We start from the raw sequence: 21912 nt of genomic DNA on the forward strand, positions 1-21912 counted from the left end.
AAAACTAATCAGAGAAAATTCTTTTTCAGTCAACGCACAATAAATCTCTGGAATTTGTTGCCAGAGGATGTGATTAGTGCAGTTAGTGTAGCTGGGTTCAAAAAAGGTTTGGATAAGTTCTTGGAGGAGAAGTCCATTAACGGCTATTAATCAAGTTTGCTTAGGGAATAGCCACTGCTATTAATTGCATCAGTAGCATGGGATCTTCTTAATGTTTGGGTAATTGCCAGGTTCTTGTGGCCTGATTTGGCCTCTGTTGGAAACAGGATGCTGGGCTTGATGGACCCTTGGTCTGACCCAGCATGGCAATTTCCTATGTTCTTATGTTCTTATGTCTTGCAATTGTGAATCACTGCTATTTAAATTTTCACAAAACAATATTTAGTAAGAAAGTATTGCAAGGAAAACATGTCCATCCATTCATACAGAAAAACAATATCTGCCAAATAAGAAAAATCAGCTAAAAAAGAAACATAACATATTAGAGTACATAGTCTATTCCAGAGAGTACATAATTCCATAGTCTAGTCCAGATCCAGTACAAGCATTACTTAAGGTAATTATGGTGACGTTGTCACTGTGAGTCTTTCAGTTTCATACCATATGGCTGCTCCAGTTCTCCCTGTATTCCACATCATACTGGCTCTGTACAGCACAACAGGATGTCAGATGTCATTTCCAATATGGCAGCCTTCATACTGAAAAACACATTCATCAGTGCAGAAGTGCTTTTCATATATTCACCTCAAATAGTAACGTGAATGCTGCTGCAGCTTATAGTGTTTTTTTCCTGATGCCATGGGTTTGCATGGACAACTTTCCAGAGGAGGTAAAGGGACAGCACCCTTACTGAGATCTGGTAAATGTAATAACTAGGGCAGCTGCCAGTTTCCTGTTCATACTGTGTAGATTGATGGAGAATATGAAGAGATATTAACCCCAACATTAATCCACACATGCAACCAACATTTTGAAAGCACTGTGTCATGCTAATGAATTGCCTTTAGATCTTGTGCATTTGTCTCAGATTTGCTTATTCTCTGTTATTTTAGGCAAGAGGTGGACCCCAGAAGCATGGTGTGACAGGGTGGCTCCAGATTCAGGGAATAAAGAAGTCAGATGAGGGAATCTACATCTGCCAAACCAAAAACAAATACGGCATGACCTCCGCCTCTGCCACCCTGAAAGTGATCGATCATGGTAAGTGACATCCCACTAGTAGCCAGACTTTGGCACTCCAGCCCTTAGATAGGACTGAGCAAAAACTCAGATCTACCAATTGAGTTCTTACTGGTGTGTACTGTTCTATGCAATAAACACTTTAAGGGTGTTTTAAAAGCCCTGCGCACGCCAAAACCAGGAGATACACGTTTCTTAGGCTGGCACGCACTGCTTGGATTTAAAATGCACAAATATATGTGTTTCTCCTGGTGCACGCACAAATCAAAAGGTTTTTAAAAGAGGCAAGGCGAGGTCTGGGCAGAGCATAGGTGGGACATGGGTATTCCAGGAAGTTACTTTGAAATGTGCGCATATTTACATGCACAAGCATGGGTGTCCTACCATGTAACTTTCCTTCTGCTATACACGGTGTGTTAGCAGGGTTGTAAGGGTCGGGGTTAAAAAGGTAAAAGGGAGGCTAAATAACGGGGGGTGGGAGGGGTGTTAGGAAATCCAATCCATTAACTGAGCGAACTGGGAAAAAGGGCTATTGTGTTGGCGCACGTATCTAATAAAATCCCCCACACTTACGCGGTAGAGCCGTTCGCGCGCACATGCGCATCCTTATAAAATTCCACGCACATGTACGTGTGTACAGCCGATATACCATATGCACATATACGTGCGTGTGTTATAAAATGGCCGTGTTTCTGGATGCGAGCTGGCATATACGCGTACGCTCACGCGGCTGTTTGAACGTTACTGTCTTAATTTTTTATTTATTTATAGATATTTCATATTCCACTTTCTACCATGGTGGACTGCAACAAATTTAAAAACAGACAATACCATTTGAATTAACTATTCAATTAGAATCTAATTCACAGTTGGCTCAGCATTAAGGATCCAATGGTTTAGTCAGATGACGGAAAGTTTCTGCAGGGAAGGCTTGGGTGAAAAGCCATGCCTCGGCTTGTTTTCTGAAAGTGAGGCAGCAGAGCTTAAGGCATAGGCAGGGTGGTATCTTGTTCCAAATTTTTGGTGTGTAGTAGCTGAAGGCTCGATGTCTGGTACAGGACTAGGGGAGGAAAGAAAGGCCAGTTTGGAGGATCAGAGATCTCATGTAGAAGTTTAAGAAAGAAGGTGAGATAGATATTCTGGGGCCTGTTTATTCACACATTTGAAGATGAAGCAGAGAGTTTTGAATTTTATCCTGCCTTCGACTGGGATCCAGTACAGTTTATGTAGAACAAGCCGTTAAGCCCGTTAAAACGGGCTACATTAAATTTTTTTTTCAGTCCATTTTCGAACACAGCACCCTTCTACACTTTTTCTCCCTCACTCCCCCTTTCCCTCGTTCACTCACCCCCTTCCCTCCACTCAGTCTAACTCACCCTCATCTCCCACTGCCTCCTTCCCCTCACTCTCACGTCCCTCCCCTTCCCTCAGTCACTCCCACCTCCCTCCCCTTCCCTCAGTCACTCCCCACCCTCTCTCAATCCCATCCCCTCAGCCCTCCTCCACTCCCTTTTTCTCTGCTCCACAACTTCTTACCCTTCCACTTACTCACATCCCTCTTTCTCTCACCTCCCCCTCATTCTCCCTCATTCTCTGTCTCCCCTCACTCTTCCCACCTCTCCCACCCCCTCCCTTCCTTCCTCCCACACACTCACCCACTCCTCCCTCCCTCCCACACATTCTCTCCTCCCTCCCTCCCTCTCACTCAGTCCCTCCCTCCCTCCCTCTCACTCAGTCCCTCCCTCCCTCTCACTCTCTCCTCCCTCCCTCTCACTCTCTCGACCCTCCCTCTCAACTCAGTCCCTCCCTCTCACTCTCTCCTACCTCCCTCTCACTCTCTCCTCCCTCACTACTGGCTGCTGCCGCCACTGCTCGACGCCACCGCTGTCGCTCGACGACAACGCCGCCACTGCTGCCACTCAACGATGACGCTGCTGCTCGACGACGTCGCTGCCGCTCGTTGCCGCCGCTGCTCCTCGTCGACGCTGCCACTCGACGCCGCCATATTGATATATTCAGCTGACGCTCGCTGAGACCGACGTGCTTGCCCGCACATGCGCAGTAGAGCTGCTCTCTACTGCGCATTTGCGGCAAGTCGGTCAAGCTTCATTTGGTTTCATGTGGTCCTCTGCTTTGGCTCTTAGCAGAATTCTCGCAGCTGCACTCTGTCCAAAATTTCTCCGGACAATATGGGTATTCAGGGGAATGTCTGGAAGCCAAAATGTCCAGTTATGTTCGGATTTTAGCCCTCCAGTCCAACTGCAGTCCCTGCCAGCTGATCTTCCCCCCACCCTATGGCCTGCCATCTTGGCTGTCTGTACCACCAATGCAAAGGCCTCTTCTGTCCCTCCTGCAGCAAATAGTTCAAATGATATCTGACATTTGAACTTGGTGCTGCAGGAGGAAAATGACCCCATCCCACACAGCCAAAAACAAAACTAGACAGGGTCCTGTGGATCCAACATGTAGCAGCTGATAACAATGCCCACAAGGCCACCATGGCTCCCCATCCTGTGGTGGCCAAAAACTAAACTCAATTTGGCCATGGCACACAATCCCACAGTGGAACTCTACTTTCTACCCTATACCAAGTAGAACTGGTAGCGTTAATCACTTCATTCTGCCAATCTACCACTTTCTGATAGTGGGACTGTCAAATAAACCTTTAGGCTGGAGACATAAGGCACACTGACTCCAGCCTTCCTGCTTAAAGAGTCCAGCTTTATTTATAGAAGGAACAATTCCAGATATACTAAAAGGAGCAATTATAAAACCAATCATAAAGAAAAAAAACAGTGACCCCCTGATCCTAAACAACTACCGTCCAGTCTCAAATCTACCCTTATTAGCCAAATTAATAGAAAAATGGTACAGAAACAACTAGCGGAACACCTTGATAACAATAACTTACTATCAGGCCGATACAGTAAGGAGCGGTAGGGAGAGCTGCGTTAGTGCCGGGCGCACCCGCGGTTGCCGCACGCACAGTCCAGCTCACCTACCGCTCGATACTGTATGTAAATAGCTTGCAAATGCAAGCTGCATCTAAGAAGTGTCCATGAAGCGTTAGGCCCACGCAACCCATTTTACTGTATAGAGCGCTATACAGTATCCTGGGTGCGCTGGCCTAACGCTTCACGGACACGCTGGTATCTGTCATTTCAAATGTCATTTCAAATGACATTTGAAATGACAGGTACCAGGAAGTGGACGGTTCTCCTACGCTCGGGATTGCCAGTCCTCTCTCCCCTCCTCCCGAAGCAAGGCGCGAAAAGCAGCCTTGCTTTTCGGGAGGAGGGGAGAGAGGACTGGCAGTGAAAAGCAACAAAGCGACTTACTTTTTTTGCAGCCCCCCTCCGGAGACGGACATCGGCGACGAGGGACCGCGGCTCCCCTGCCTCCAGCTGCCCGCGAAGATGGACGCATCGCACGGGCAAAAGCGGCCCCTGTGCGTGCAATTGGGCCGCTTTCACCCGTGCGATGCATCCATCTTCCGGTCTTGCAACTTTTTTTTTTTTCGCTTTTTCGCTTTTTCGCTTTTTTCCGCTTTTGTTGCTTCGGGAGGCTCAGTACCTGGGAGGAGATTGATAGCACAATCAAATGATCGATGAGGTGGAAGTATCTCGGCCCGTTGTTTCGAAAAAACATCTGCGCATGAGGCATAGGGAGCCGGCAGGCCTGGAAGGCTGATGGAGGCGATAGGGCAGGAAGCTGGAGTCACAGATTGGAGGCAATTGCTGTGGCAATTCGGCCCCCAGCGAGACAGCTGTAAGGTCTTCCAGTCAAACTGAGGTTCGTGCTCCTGGAGCCAGGGAAGACCTAGGACCGCCAGATGAATGGAATACTCCAGAACGTAGAATGGCTTCTGCTCTTGGTGGAGGACCCCAGCCCTCAGCTGGACAGGAATCATGGTGTGTGTCACCTGTTCTGGAAGGGGCTTCCCTTGGATCGAAGAGATGACCATGGGAACCGGGAGATGAACTTGTGGAATCTTTAAGTGTTCCACCAGGCCTTTCATTATAAAATTGCCTCCGGCGCCGGAGTCCACTAGGGCTAGCGTGTGGAACTCCCCATCCACCGAGGTTAACACCACTGGCAGCGTTAATGGAGGTGCGGGTGAAGTGCGGTCCAGGAAGAGACCTCCTTCAGGTCCTAGGCCCGGGAGTTTTCCAGTCGTGCTGGGCAGGTGGCTATTCGATGGCCTGCTGCACCACAATAAAAGCAAAGTCCTTCCTTCGTGCGCCGCCCATGACCCAACTCCATGGGCTCCTCGGCGGGTGCCCGAAGGGCTTCAGATGCACTCTTAGAAGGAGGTAAGGGCCTTCTCGCTGCCTTAACTACCGGAAGGCGAAACCTCATCCGACGATCCACTCGATTGGCCAATTCTGTCATGCCATTGAGGTCGTCTGGGAGTTCCTTCGCCGCTAGCTCATTCTGAAGGCGCGAGGCTAGCCCTCCCAAGAAGATTCCGTGCAGGCAATCTTCTCTCCAATTCAGCTCTGCGGCCAGGGTGCGGAATTCCGTAGTATACTCGGCCACTGTCCGAGTACCCTGTCACAATCGGAGCAATTCTGAGACCGCAGTGGGTTTGCGGATGGGTTCATCAAAAATCTGCCGGAAAGCAGACAAAAACTGACTCAAGTTTTCAAAGACAGGGTCCCTTCTCTCCCACAGATGAGAGGCCCAAATCAGAGGCTTCCCGTTGAGCAGGGACATAATGTAGCTGGTTTTGACCAGGTCGCTGGGAAACTGAGCAGGCAGCAAGGAAAAATGGACCTGGCACTGGCTGAGGAATCCTCGACACAACTTTGCATCTCCGGCGAATCGAGAGGGCGCCGGGAGTTGAGTGGGTGTTACTTGCCCCAGGTCGCTGCTGGAGGCCTGGACGGTGTGTGGCTGAGTAGCGCGGCTTCCTTGAGCCCCAGGAGGAGATGGCAGCGTAGGGTTCATGGGCCCTAATGCCTCGAGGTGTTGGGTCAGACCCTGTACTGCAGAGACCAGGGCATCGAGGGTCTGTTGCTGATCCTTCAGGCGATGGGCCATTCCGGGAATGGCCTGGCGGGCAGATACCTCCGCCGGGTCCAGGACTTGGCAATCTGTTATGCTCAGGCTTGTGAACCCTTGGGCCGACGGGAGGATGGCATAACTTGGAGGAAGATCCGTAGGTTCTCCCGTCGAGTGGCGAGGCAGGAACAGAAGATGTGACCAGCTGACCCGACACAGTAGACAGGCACAACTGTGAAGGCAGGCGAAGAGTCGTGACATCAAGGAACGGAGGTGTGTCTTCGCCACTGGAAGTCCGGGGTCCCCCCAGGAGGAGCCTGTAGGGACCCGGACCGCAGGGAATTAGGTGGACCTTTGAGAGGTCAAGGAACAGACGTATGGTGCAAGGGCTGACTGGAGCTTCGCCCAAGGGACCCGGGCCGCTGGGACTTAGGTGGGCCCTTGGAGACGATGGTCAGGGAGAAGTCCAAGGTCAAGTGCCAGAGGGTCGCTGCTTACCAGTCCGAGGTCACACGCTGAGGGATCACCACTTGCCAGTCTGAAGTCACACACCAGAGAATCACCTCTTGCCAGTCCGAAGTCAATACCAGTAATCACCGCTAGCCGATCCGAAGTCAGGAACCAGGAATACCAAGACGAAGCAGGAACAAGGAATCAAGACACTGGAACTCACCGAAGCAAGCAGACCTGACGAACAACGAAGTTGCCAAATCAAGGAATGGTCAGAGGAAGTCTCCTTTTATACTTCCTCTGGCCCTGTGAATAGGAATCAGCTGTGAGCGATTAAAGGGACGAGGTCCCTTTAAATCTGGTGAGGAGGCGCAACCTTGCGCCTAAGGTGGCGGCGGCCATCTTGGGTCCCGGACCACGAAGGAAAGCAGCAGCAGCCATGAGGGAGGAGCAGGGACGGCTTCAGACCTGTCAGCTAGCCCAGAGGCCCGCGCCAACGTGGGGCAGTCTGCCCTGATGCTGCCGCCAGCGGTCCGGTCAAGCAGACAAGGTAGGGGGTTGTGCCCATGGACAGCCGCGGGTGCGGAACACAACACTTACTCCAAACTTACTTATGTGCCTACATGTAAAGCATTGCGATGGTATATAACAGCGATGGTATAGAAAAGACTTTAAATAAATAAAGCATTCACAAAATATAATCTGCTTACCTCCAGCAGTATAACTCACACAGCATTCACTTCAGGACAGAGATGTGTCAGGAGCTCCCTTCTTCTAGAGACATGGGACCTATCTGTTCCCAGCTGGGCCCATATTCTTATTCTTGCTCACCAAAATCCTGCCCACAGAGCTTTCTGTTCCTAGCTTTGAAGATGGATGAGGCTAGATGCCTGCTCCACATAGGTTAAAGAGGGTTTTCGGGGACATTACCTCACATATATTTATTGGTTGATCTTTTCTATTTCAATTAATACGATTTTCTTTACAAGCTTTATGAGCAACATCTTAAAAATCCAGAGACATGATATCTACTCAAGAGCTTCCCCTCTGCTAATAACCTTGAGGAAATATGTTAGATCAGTTCCATATGTTTCAAATACATTACACATGTATATTTGTTATTCTCTAAAAAGGGAATTAGTCTGTTTTGTTTTAGTTTGTCCATTTTGGCCAACAAATTTGAAACATCATTAATGGTTGTGATAACTTTTTAAATAGTTTTCGGGACCAATATGATTACTTAAAACTTTTACACTACAAACATTAAGGCCAATAGTGAAACATCACTTAGCCAGATAAGTAGGACTTATCCAGCTAAATGGTGGCTATTGAATATCCAGCTACGTTTAGCGGCTGTCACTTAGCTAGATAAGTCACTCATCCAGCTAAGTAGATAGCCAGATAGTCAATGGGCAGGGAATGGGCGGATTGGGGTGGCACTATATCTGGTTAACTTAATCGGATAAATGCTGATATTCAGACTTATCCGGTTAAGTTAATCAGCTATGTTAGACCTGCTGTAGAGCAGGTGTAACCTAGCCGGATATAACTTTTCCAGCTAAGTAGAGACTTGTACATGAATATGCCATTTAATTTAACTGTATAAATGTTTAATTTTGAATATTATAGCCCATCATTACTAAGCTTTGTGTTTTGTTTTTCAAATTCTCATTTCTAAAACTTTTTCCTTTGGTTAGTATATATTTTAACTATAACTACTGACCTCAGACCAACTAAGCTTTTACTAGTCTGAACTCTTTCTCTGTTATATAAAGTTCTGGCACACTTACTTTCTTATGTCTATATCCAGAGGTTTCCTGTGAATAATATCCAAGGATTCAGGCATCATATTATTTATTTATTTAAGGTTAAATTTGTAACCCGCTTATTTGCAAAACCACCCTAAGCGAGGGACAGCAAATATGAAAACAGATAGTACAATAAATGACTTCAGCAACACCAGGCACCTTTTTAATGGTCATCCATGATAGATATTTTATTGCTTTGTTTGTGTTGATGTCTATCACAATAATTAGCAATAAGCAAGTAGCCCATTTAAGACTAATCAGAGAAAATTGTTTTTCACTCAACGCACAATAAAGCTCTGGAATTTGTTGCCAGAGGATGTGGTTAGTGCAGTTAGTGTAGCTGGGTTCAAAAAAGGTTTGGATAAGTTCTTGGAGGAGAAGTCCATTAACGGCTATTAATCAAGTTTACTTAGGGAATAGCAACTGCTATTAATTGCATCAGTAGCATGGGTTCTTCTTAGTGTTTGGGTAATTGCCAGGTTCTTGTGGTCTGGTTTGGCCTCTGTTGGAAACAGGATGCTGGGCTTGATTGATCCTTGGTCTGACCCAGCATGGCAATTTCTTATGTTCTTAAATTATCAGTAAATTCCATGGATTCTAAGTCCTTACCTTCTTCCTCATCTTTTATGAAAGGGAGTATAAAGTACTGCTTTAATGATTTACTCTTAAAGCTTCAGTATTGCTGTTTCATTCCATAATGATTCCTACCATCTATCTTATATTTCTTTTATTACCCTTCACGTACAGAATCCTCATCTTTCCTTCTCCAGCTAAGCCTTTATTCTAGCAATTGTGTTTTTTTATACTATTACATTCCATATGAACTTTATAGTTTTTCTAAGGGACTATTTAAGATTTTAAACCATTTCCTTTCTTTCATATTTTTCAACTCCTTTATCTGAACCAGGATGGTTTTGTTTTCTCTTTAGGATCCTGAAAGCAAAGCCTTGAACTCTTAGGGGCAGATTTTAAAACCTGCATGCGGGCGCAGATTTGTTCGCGCAACCCGGCGCTAACAAATATACGCCCGATTTTATAATATGCACGCACAGCCGCACGCATGTTATAAAATCCAGGGTCGGCGCGCGCAAGGGAGTGCACAATTGTGCAACTTGCACACACCGAGCCGCGCAGCCTTCCTCCGTTCCCTCTGAGGCCGCTCCGAAATCAGAGAAGCCTCGGAAGGAACTTTTCTTCCACCCCCCTCACCTTCCCCTCCCTTCCCCTACCTAACCCACCCTCTAGCCCTACCTAGAACTCCCCCCTTACCTTTGTTGAAGTTATGTACACCGGCCAACAGCCGGCCCGCAATCCCGGGCACAGCGGTAAATAGCCACTGTGCCTGGGGGCTCAGGCCACGCCCCGCCCCACCCCTTTTTGCAAGCCCCGGGACATAGGCTCGGCGCACGCAGGGGGAGGCAGGGGGAGGTTCTTGGGGGCTGCACGTGTATCTTACGCGCGCAACCCTTTGAAAATCTACCCCTTAGTGAGCTGCCTGAGTCCGTCTCCAGAAAAGGCAGCACGCATGCATGGACACGTGCAGCAGGTACTAACTGTGCTCTCCGCCTCTCTCTGCTTCCACAGAAGACAGAAAGGAGCAGGAGGGGTGGGGGTGGGGTGCACCTGCAGAATGATTCAAACTAGCCCTCCTCCTCATACCATAGCTCTGCTTTCCTCCATGCTCTCCTTCCTGAAAAGCAGCAAAGGAGATTTATTTATTTATTTATTTAAGGTTTTTCTATACCGAATTTCTTGATGCAGATCAAATCAACTCGGTTTACATCGAACAAAAGTTTTAACATTAACATAGCCAATAAACATATAAGATGACTTTGTGCATGCTACCAATTGAAATTCCACAGCACCACTCCCACAACTGTTGCTGTTCTGCTGACAAATCCTCCTCACCCTTCACTCATGCTGCTCCTCCACACTGCCCCCTTAGATATTTCTGCCCCATGACCCCCGGTGGCATTCCTCCTCCACACCCACAGTGGCAATCCATAGACACCATCTTCTGTGATCTAAATTCTTCTCAGTTTATAGGCCTCCTGTCTTGCCTTGTGACCTACACAGGCCTCCTTCTTTGTTCTATAGCCTACCTTGACTTTTTGCTTTGCTCTGTAGCCTTCTAGGCTCTTTTGAAAAGCTCAATGGCCTTCTGGGTCTACCTATCCTGCCCTGTGGCCTTCAAGCCTACTGGGATTTCCTAGCCCTGTCTTGTGCCGTAAGGCTTTCTTGTTTACTGTTGTGTATCCTAGTTCTGTCCTTGTCCAGTTCTTTCCTTGTCTTGATCAGTTCTTGTCCTGCCAGCTCAGTTCAGTCCCTTGCCTGTTTACCAGGCCTTGCCCTTTTTTTCTTGGTTCAGCCCTAACTACCTAGCCCTTGCCTGTCCTCTATACCAACCTTACTGCCAGTGACAGGATCTATCTCCCAGTTGGTACCTGGATCCAGCTCCCAGCCAGTGTCTGACTCCAGCCTGTGCCTGACTCTAGCTCCCAGCCTGTACACAGCTGCCAGCCCATGCCTGCTCCAGCCATGATGTTCTACAGGAGACAAATCCTACCAGCCCTCAGAACCCAAGGGCTCAATCTACAGGTGAGGGAGCTAGTTAGGCAGGTGCAGCTCCAGTCCTGCCCTGCAATCCTGTACTGCTTCTGTAGGGGTGCTCCCTGGCTCCAGCCGGCCAGACCATGACAGTTACTGTGTGCATGCTAAAATTCATATGTATATGCATGTTATATGCAAATGAGGCTTTAGTGAGTTCATGGAAATAGCATATGTTTTCTTCCACCACTATTTAGCTTCCATTCACTTCTTAACTTTTGGCATGTACACTATTAAAAGATCTCAGCAACTAGCAGGCAGTATGCACACCATAAGGTAGAAGGCACAGAACATAAGAAGTGCCAAGTTGGGTTAGACCAATGTCTCTGACAGTGTCCTCTCTGGGTCACCAGGAAGTATGTGTCAGAAACCAAATAAGAAAGCCATTTCATGTCACTCACTCCTAGAAGTGACTGACTAAATATTGTTTAATGGTCTCTAATAAAGGGCCACGTCACAAGTAACTATCAGATAACACCGTGAGCCCCCGCGCCGACCACGCGGGGAAACTAGATCGCTTCCTGCTGGTTCGTCTCGCCGCCGCCGCCCTCGCAAGCGCATCGAAAGGCCCCCCCACTGCGAGCCTTCCCACCGCGAGAGGCACGCCAGAGGCCTAACCCACGTCAGCAGGGCGCGCCGCCTACCTACCTCACTTCGACGCGACAAAACTAGATTTAAAAGGCCCTGAGCGCTCCCAGGCGTCGCACGCCGGGCGTCGCACGCCGAAGGAGCACGACAAAGGGGCCTGCCCCTTTGTGTGCCCCTTCGTGTGAACCGGAGCACAAGCAGAATCCACCCACACCAAAAGACTCTGTCACGCATCTCTGCCTACAACCGGAGCAAGGTACATAAGCGTCACCCTAGCATGCGACAAGTGATCCCATTCTCCAGATCTCATACACATACCTGCTTACTCAACACTCACTCAACCACTCCAGCATGCAACTAGCCTCACCAGCAATCAACCTGCCTCGACAGCACTCATCCAGCCTCACCAGCATTCAACCTGCCTCACCAGCATTCAATCTGCCTCACCAGCATTCCTCCAGCCTCACCAGCATTCCTCCAGCCTCACCAGCATTCAACCTGCCTCACCAGCATTCCTCCAGCCTCACCAGCATTCCTCCAGCCTCACCAGCATTCAACCTGCCTCACCAGCATTCAACCTGCCTCACCAGCATTCCTCCAGCCTCACCAGCATTCAACCTGCCTCACCAGCATTCAACCTGCCTCACCAGCATTCCTCCAGCCTCACCAGCATTCAATTCACCAGCATTCAACTCACCAGCTTTCAACTAGCCTCGACAGTATTCATCCAGCTTGTCTAAAACTTAGAACACCATTTTCAATATTGCATCATTATTCCCAACCAATTGAGCCACAATAATGCACCTCTACACTATACCTAAAATCTGGCACAATATCAGAAAGCACACAAAACCTGCAATTCAGCACATCGCACGACAACAAAGACTTTTACCAATAATGATCTCACAATTCCTAGGACTCTCTCTGTTTACCTTAACACTATTCAACGCTCAGTCTCTCTCCAAAAAAATGGACATCCTCAGTGACTACCTCATAGAAGTCAATCCAGATATCTGTGCAATTACAGAGACATGGCTAAAACACACAGATACTGTACTCACAAAGCAGCTGCCCATACAATCTTACGACTTATTCTCTGTCCCCAGACCCAAAAAAAGAGGTGGGGGACTCCTCCTTGCAGCAAAAAAAGGACTTAATATAACCCTACAACTTACCAACTCCTCCAATAAAATAGAATTCTCCCTCTTTAAATCCGAACAAATCCAAATAGCTTTAGTCTACGCACCACCAGGAACCTTAGAATTAGATCCCTCTCTACTGATTGAACTTATAGCCAAACACATAAACGCCGACAAACCTGCTATAATCCTCGGAGACTTTAATTTACACGTAGATGCTGCTCCACAATCCATCAACTGCCAAACACTCCTTTCCTCACTCAACCATTTGGGCTTTACTCAAATTATCAACAGTCCTACCCACAAGGCTGGCCACACTCTGGACCTCATCTTTATTAACGAACCCTTTAACATTCATACCAACCCCACTTGCTCACCAGTTCCATGGTCAGACCACAGAGTCATCCAAACAACCCTCAGGATCAACATCCCACCTCCTCAAACCACTACCAAATCCACCATCCACTTCAGGAAACCATGCTCCCCAGACATACTCAGCGAAAAGATGTCCGAAGCATTAAACCAACTAGATCTCACAGACGCAACAACTGCAACTACCTCATGGATCAATATTAACAACAATATTGCAGATCAAATCTGCCCAACCACAACCAAAACTATACAACCTACATTAGACAATAGAAAACCTTGGTTTACACCCGAACTTAAATCCCTAAAACAATCTCTTAGAAAAAAAGAACAATGCTGGAGAAAAAACCCAACCGCTTCAACACATGCCATCTACAAATCCCTCCTCAACACCTACAGGACTACCATCCTTAGAACAAAGAAAGAATTCTATGCAAAAAAAATACACCACTTCATTTTCGACTCAAAGGCTCTCTTCTCATACGTCTCCTCTTTAACTAAACCATCTCCTCCTACTATCCCAGACCACCAAGCTCTCAACAAAGCAAACGAACTAGCCAACTACTTCAAGACAAAAATCACCAACCTTACACAATCAATCACATCCAACAGCCTTACCCTTACACACCATCTCACAGCCTTGCCACAACTAAACACAAGCCTGGATTCATTCGAGCTCACTTCTTCACTGGAGATTGAAAACACACTCAAAAAACTCAAACCTTCCTCCCACCCATCAGACCCATTACCAACAAATCTCCTCATCGCCATACCAAACACCATCTCAAAACCAATTGCAGAAATTATCAACACATCCCTTTCTCAAGGTTTAGTTCCTAACCAGTTAAAATTAGCAATCCTGAAACCACTACTAAAGAAACCAAACGCTTCCCCATCAGACCCAGCTAATTTCAGACCCATCGCAAACTTACCACTCATCGCCAAACTGATGGAAAAAATTGTCAACAAGCAACTGTCAGATTTTTTGGAAGATCATAATATTCTATCCCCGGCTCAATATGGCTTCCGAAAACGCCTAAACACCGAATCGCTCCTACTATCTCTCACGGACACAATACTAGTTAATCTGGAGAAAAAACAATCCTACCTGCTGGTTCTTCTAGATCTTTCTGCTGCGTTTGATACGGTAAAACACTCTACTCTAATAGACCAACTAGCCAACATAGGGATCAAAGGCACAGCGCTCAGATGGTTTCATTCCTTCTTAAGCAACAGATTCTACAAAGTAAGGATAAACAACAAAGAATTGCATCCAATCCTTACTGAGCAAGGAGTCCCGCAAGGATCCTTACTTTCACCCACCCTCTTCAATATCTACCTCCTCCCTCTCTGCCATCTACTCTCAAACCTCAAGCTTACTCATTACCTTTATGCAGACGACATACAAATCCTTCTTCCGATTACAGAATCCCTTCAAAAAACGATCACTTACTGGAACGAATGCCTTCAGCCTATTAAAAATTTACTCTCAAGCCTCAACTTAGTATTGAATGCTAATAAAACCGAAATGCTCATTGTCTCCCAGGATCCACTCACAATCTCTTCCAGCCTCTCTCTACCAAACGCAAATATCACGTTCTCACCTGACGTCAGAGACCTTGGAGCATGGCTAGACAACCATCTAAACCTAAAAAAGTTTGTAAATAATACCACAAAGGACTGCTTTTACAAACTGCAAGTCCTCAAAAAACTTAAACCCCTCCTTTACTTCTCCGACTTCAGGCTAGTACTACAATCCATCATTCTTTCTAAGCTCGACTATTGCAACTCCCTGCTTCTAGGAATACCCACCAACTCTATCAAATCATTACAGATGGTTCAGAATTCAGCGGCTAGAATACTAACAAGCACTAACAAAAAAGATCATATCACCCCAATCCTTCGTAATCTACATTGGCTTCCCATTAAACAAAGGATACTCTATAAGGTACTCACTATCATCCACAAAGCGACAAACAAACTAGCTCCCATCACATTAACCTCTCAACTCCAACCGCACACGTCTTCCAGACCAATCAGAAGCGCATACAGAGGAACACTGCATGCTCCGCAAATAAAATCTTCATTGAGCAAACGAGCGATTTCTTCAGCAGGCCCCCACCAGTGGAACACGCTTCCCCCAGATCTAAGATTAGAAACTAGTCACCAAGAATTCAAAAAAAGACTTAAGACCTTTCTTTTCAAACAAGCCTTCCCAGACGCTTAATTCTACTCTGACGGACAGACATCCTATATATTAGGTACCTCCTAATCATGGACACCACACCAAGTCCTTTTTTAAGACTCTGCAACGGAACAACTATCTTTGAGTTCAAAAAATTCATTTCTATATATATATTTGGCACTGTTAATACGCCTTTATTCTACATTAAATAGTTATACTGCTTATATTAAATAATATAATTTTTATGTATTACCAGTTAAACTATAATTTATTTTATCACTATGTTAAATTGTCATCTAGTTAAATTGTCATCTAGTATTACCAGTTAAACTATAATATTTATTTATCACTATGTTAAATTGTCATCTAGTTATATTGTTCCATATGTTCTACTGTTCTATGTAAAGCTCCGCTCTCTGTTGGGCAGTTCATTGTTTTATGTAAACCGGAGTGATTTGTAGTCCCTACAAGAACTTCGGTATATAAAAATTAAAAATAAATAAATAAATAAATAAGTCATGAGAACTGCTGTGTTTGATGGCCTTTTGTCTAATAGTTGCTATTCTCTATGTAACATTTCTTTTATTTCGCTGTAGTCTATTTTGGAGTGGCTGCCCAGTCATGAAAGATGAAATATAAATCTTAAATTAAATACTCTCCTTTCATACAACATACTTAGCTCACAAACACATGGTATGAACTGTGAGCCAAAGATGGTTCCTTCTTAGCCTTTTGTCTGAATTAAAAAGATGTTGAGTACAAGGGAATCTGTACCAAACAAGATACATGAAAAAAAATATTAAACACATATAACATAATCTTCTATCATATAAACCATAAATCATAAAATTGTAAAATCTTTTAATCCAAAAATTAGAACAATATTACAAAAAGTCATACAATTTAAAGAAATATACGAAATACAAAACCCAAAACCACAGAAGGATCTACACAGACACATAACAACCCCTCATAAAACACTCAAACACCCTTCTAAAAAAAAGAACTTTGAAAAAGAACTTTGAACTACATGTATGTCCACAATTAGTAAATACAATACTGATGCCACATATTGTTCTTTCAAAACAATTCATAGTGTTAAAAAATATTCAGGTTGGCAAATGACCATAAACTATAAACCAATCACATTTATACAATATCTCAGACCACACATTGTATAATGGTTCAAGTTTAAAAAAAATCATAGAAAGATGTGAGTGCAAATCATGTCACTCTTAAAAATAATTTAACAGTCATCACATGAAAATTAGACAGCAGGAAAGACACTCTTATTCCTAGGACTCAAATATCAGTCATCATATGGAGAATTCAAAACAGCAGCACAGACACCTGACATGTTTTGCCAACAGCTTCTTCAGGAGTATATTCGCTATATCACAACTTCTGTATCTCCAAAGAGTGTCTTAATTCAGAGCATTACTGCCCTCCTCATTCTCCTCCTGTGTTCTCACTACAGACATACAAAAACACAAAATCCAACTCTAATCCAAATATAAAAACAAAACATTAAGACACTCTTTGGGGATACAGCAATTGTGATATAGTGATTACACCCCTGAGGAAGCTGTTGACAAAACATGTTGGGTGTCGGAGTTTGTATTCTCCATATGAAGATTAATATATGAGTCCTAAGAGTGAGGGTATCTAGCCTCTTGGTAAACATCTGAAGCACATGCCTTTGTCTGGTTTTGCCTCTTCTGGAAGTCTCTTTTCATTTTCTCTCCTAGAGTCCAGATGCTCTTCTGTTTCTGCTCCAGCACTGTTAGCCAGCCCCATATGCTAGGCTTACTTTTATACAAGTATGCAACAAGGGAACTGAGCTAGAAGGAAAAGAGAACTGTGCATGCTCAGTTTAGCATGTTCACATTAATTTAGCATGTATATGCTATTTAGCAATCAGGTGACTACAGCTCAGAAATGCTATAATTTTGGTTTACTGTGCACATAATATTGAGGCTATTTTTTAACATATGCACTAAAATATTTTGTACATTTATATTCTGCATATAGCAGGGGACCCGTGTGAAGCGGCTTACAGAAATAACATAGATCACTGGTTACAATTACAACATAGATTGAGAACAGTTAATTTTATACCCTTACAAAGTATAAAATAAATCTCATAAATCAGTGGGTATATGCTTGCTCAAATAAAAATGTTTTGAGCATTTTCCTGAACTGGAGAGAGTCTGTATATCCATGAATATTTTCAGGGAGCTCATTTCATTTCACTGGACCAATAATCAAAAATTCACATGATCGTGTTGTTTGCAACAGAGCATACTTCAACCAGGGCATCTGAGGTAATTTTTTACCTAATGAATGCAACTTTTCCGGAAGGAACTACAAACAAAGCAACTCAGCCAAATAAGCTGGACTGCCTTATATAATGGACTTAAATACCAGGGATACCAGGTATAAAACTTGGAACTGTATTCTGTATCTGACAGGTAGCCAATGCAGTGTTCTCCACATGGGGGTAAGGTGATCCCAAACAGAAGCCCCTGTAGCCAGCAAAGCTGCTACATTCTGTAGCAACTGAAGCATTTCCAGCTGGCAGCTTGGCAAATCCATGTATAAGGAGTTACAATAATCAACTGAAGACAAAATGAAGGCTTGAATTACCGGCCAAAAATCGTCTCCTGAAATTATATATTTAAATCGTCACAGTAATCTTAATTTATAAAACTCAGTCTTCAAGACTGCCCGGACCTGGAAACCTAAATCCTTGACTGACTTGGAAAATACTACCAGAACCCTTCATATGGTTAATTGTAAGCACTCAGTCGGGATAGGCCAACGGCCGACCCAGAGAGCCTCAGATTTCCCCGGGTTCAAAAACAACTGATTGGCTACTAATGAAGAAGAAATTACATTTAAAGATTGCATGTTAATGTGACACCTTTATGTGCATATTTACACTTTTATTGAGTGCATGCTGAAAACTGTTAGTGTGAGTTTTAGCACATAAGTTCCTTAGTGAGTAAGCCACGTGGCCTTGTGCAGCGAAGATCACCTGCCGCACTTGGTGATATACTTTGCAATGGAACGGTTCAGTCATTGTTTACATTTCAAATTTCTCCTTCCATCTAACAATGAAATCTCTAACCTCTGGATATTTTCCTTCTGTTTCACCCTCTAGGTTCATCCTCTTTATTTAAGGGGATTACAGGCAGCAGAATCACAAGCTACAACATGGATTATAAAGATTATTCTGATCCAACAGATGATGAGGACGAGGCTGAAGAATATGAATCTGAGAACTCAGAAGACTAAAAATGGTTAATTTAGAAAGCAGAATGCACAATATCAGTTTTACTAAGCTTAGCTATAGTGTCTCAGCGTGCTCCTATCCAAACTCCCAAAGCATTATCAACGTTTCTAGAGTTTGACTGGAGTATTATCTTCGGTCAATTAAATTCATCAGAAACAAGCTATTCAGGTACAATTTGGCCAACTGGACAGTACAATCTGTAGTAATAATGAGGTCATTTTCTAGCAGTAAATTTTGTGATTGGCGGAGAAGCAGGCTAAAGGCAAAATCAAAGACCCTTAATGTTTCAAGAGGTAACAAAGTGCTTGACCCTGAAAGACATTATTGCCATTATAATCATTCCATTAGATATGTTACATTAAAACAAATATTTGTTTAGCTTTATTTTAATTTAGAGTTTTAAAAGTTTCATGTGAAAACTTTCTTAAAATAGGATGATAGTGAACCAAACAAAATATTGGATGCCAGCCAATTAGAATGGTCAATTCTGATACTAGTATGGAGGCTTGGGCACTGCCCTGAGATTTTTATTATATGGTATGACTTAATTAATTTTCCTTTCTACTGCTCAACATTCTAACCACATTTTCATCTGCCTTCCTTCCACAGTCTATCGGTAAGACCTAGCTCCCTTCCTCAGTATTTTTCTCCCCTTCTCTGAATATGAAGGATCTGATTCAAGGTCTTTTCCCTTAGACACAAACGGACGGATTTTAAAAGACCTGTGTGTGGTAAAACCGGGTGTTATGCATGTTGGCAGGCCGAGCGCATTTTTGAAAGGGCCCGGACATGCGTGTAACCCTCAGTATGCACAGAAGTGCCTGGTGATTGAAAAGGGGCGGAAGAGGGGAAGGGGGAGGAAGGATAGGGTTAGGCGTAGGGAACTTGAGAAGCCTTACTCACATCGCCCATGTAATTTAAAAAATCAACCCCTCCTGCAGGTGGAGGAGGCCACACAGCTGTACATGCATGCGCAGATGTTCCTATTTTATAACATGCGCGCGCACCGGGACGCACATGTGCTGGTTTAAAATCCACCCCGAAATTGGAGAAAAGCATTAGTGAATCAGTTCCTAAGTATTTTTGGAAGGTTGATCTTCATATTGTTCCAAAAGTGAATGGGAAAGCGGAGACAAAAGAGGCTGTTCCGTTGCAGAGGGAGGGTACGGACAGGAAAATTCAGCTTTCTTAATCTATGGAATGTTTAAGAATTTGCTATAAAAAATGAGTGGCTAGAACACTGACTAAGGACACTGATAGTGCTGTCTGGTTTGGAATGAATAACTATACATGCCCACACTTTATACTATCAGGCATTAACACTTTATGCAATTAGCAGTGTTGTATGGTAAATAAGTTAACGGAAGCAGTAAAAAAAAAAAAAAAGAGTTTAAAATAAAAATATATAGAACATGTGGTCTGCTTGGTACAAATACAAGGAGGGATGAACATATTCTATCATTATCAACTACACTGCCAAGGGATTCAGTTTATTTGTATTTTTATTTTAATATTATGTAAAAACAGTGTAATAAAATAGTGCATCATGTTTTAGAGAAGGAATCACATGAAATAATTGTGCTTTTGTCCTTAAGTGAGTTTTCCAAAAACAGGTAAAGCATCACCTCTCACTTTGTAAGAATACTTTTATGGGAGGGGGTTATTGTGTTTTTCACACAGATTATGTACATGCCAATGTTCTAGGTCTAGGGAAAGAGAAAGAGGAAATAAACTCCTTGTCTTCATCTACTTGTTTGCTGGGTGTTTGTCCAGGCTCTTTATTGGATCTTAAATGTTCGTGTTAAGTGGTGTTAGCCCAGCCCATGTGCTTGCAAATCCTCTGGGGAGAGGGAATATCAGTTTTAAAGTCCCACCATCCCTGCCCTCATCTACCTACCCCATTTCCTAGTTTTTCATATCTAAACTTTTTAAAAGATTATTTGTAGCTTTACTCAGTTATATAAAGTGGTCCATATCCTCAGTTTTGGGAGATTACAAGAGGCAGTACGAAAGGAAAGATGGGAAAAACTGTAAAAAAATAAATAAATAAATATATATCTATCTATCTATGCAGAAATAATAGTATCATGGGTGTGATACAATGTGATAATTGGGGCTTTTTTCTTCAATCAAATCTTGTGGAGGCTTCAGGCTTACCCTATTTACAATATATGCAGCTTGTTTGCACTGAGGAGGGATGATGTGGCTAAATGCTAAATAGTAGAATTAAAGGCATTTTCCTCCTTATCCAGAGTCCAGAAGATCTACACCCATTCCCACAAAAATCCAAATGATGGTTGGTTCTGGTAGGATAACACCTGTGAATGAGAGACATGATCCCCAAGTGATACCAATACAGATATGTTCATGGATTGAAAAGGCAGCTGAGTGGTGAAAGAGTTCAAGAAAGTCATTCACTATATAAAGGAATCCAAGCATAGTTTCAAGGGATTGTGAAAGAGAAGAAATCTCCTGGTGGGGCAGTCATCAGAGTTTTTGACTTGGGGGGCACAATTAGAGGGAAATAATACAGTGAAATGCCTACCAGGATCCTTAGCTGGCAAGGATATTATAAATTAGGGGTGCGCTATCATTCTGTTTTCGAAATGAAAGAAAAAATGACCCAAATGTTGGGGAGACACAGGGGGGACCTGCACCGAGCCAGGGAGCTTTTTAAAACTTTGACGATAGGGAAGTGGAATCTTTTTGTTGTTGTTTTAAAGAAACAAACAAAACAACAAATGAAAAATAAAAAAATAAAAAATATTCTTACACCACCCTCTTCTGTAAGTGGGATGAGGGAGTTCTGTAACCTGTCTGATACGGTGCACCTTGTTTCTCCTTCCCCACACACCTATCGGGACCGGTCAGACTACAGCCAATTACCTCTATACCTATACAATCTGAAGAGTTCAGAAAAGACCATGTGTTTTATCCATAGAATCTGACTTTTATTTGCAGGGTTAGCAGTTAGAAGAAAATAAACTAGGTCCATATTCAAAAGCCATTTAGACACATAACATAATACTTGTCCATCTAAATGGCTTACCTGGCTATATTTCTCCTTTATCCAGCCAAATTCTAGCCAGCTAATATGTCAGAAAGCTAGAATTTAGCTGGATAAGTTAGGGGTGGTCCAGAGGTTTAACTGGGAGGAGCTGAGTTAGCCAGCTAACTCCAGTATTCAGAGTTAGCTGGCTAAGTTTAGTTGAGTCAACAAGCTGTTCTAAGGTTAGCTGGCTATATTTAACCCGCTAATAAATGAAGACATCCTGGAATTTGTTGCCA

The 21912-nt window shown here is 44.0% G+C and overlaps 1 protein-coding gene across 1 annotated transcript in view; it reads left to right on the top strand.

Moving 5' to 3' along the window:
• LOC115080045 (kazal-type serine protease inhibitor domain-containing protein 1-like) overlaps positions 1 to 20063 on the top strand; it is a 99141-nt gene extending 79078 nt beyond the window's left edge. Inside the window, exons 4-5 of the mRNA XM_029584076.1 lie at positions 1053 to 1200; positions 18493 to 20063. Of these exons, the coding sequence (XP_029439936.1) occupies positions 1053 to 1200; positions 18493 to 18626 (282 nt within the window). The 3' untranslated portion in view covers positions 18627 to 20063. The remainder of the gene's footprint in view (positions 1 to 1052; positions 1201 to 18492) is intronic.
• The last annotated feature ends 1849 nt before the right edge of the window (positions 20064 to 21912 follow it).

Source organism: Rhinatrema bivittatum, chromosome 18 (assembly GCF_901001135.1).
Source record: "Rhinatrema bivittatum chromosome 18, aRhiBiv1.1, whole genome shotgun sequence".
Lineage (NCBI taxonomy): Eukaryota > Metazoa > Chordata > Amphibia > Gymnophiona > Rhinatrematidae > Rhinatrema > Rhinatrema bivittatum.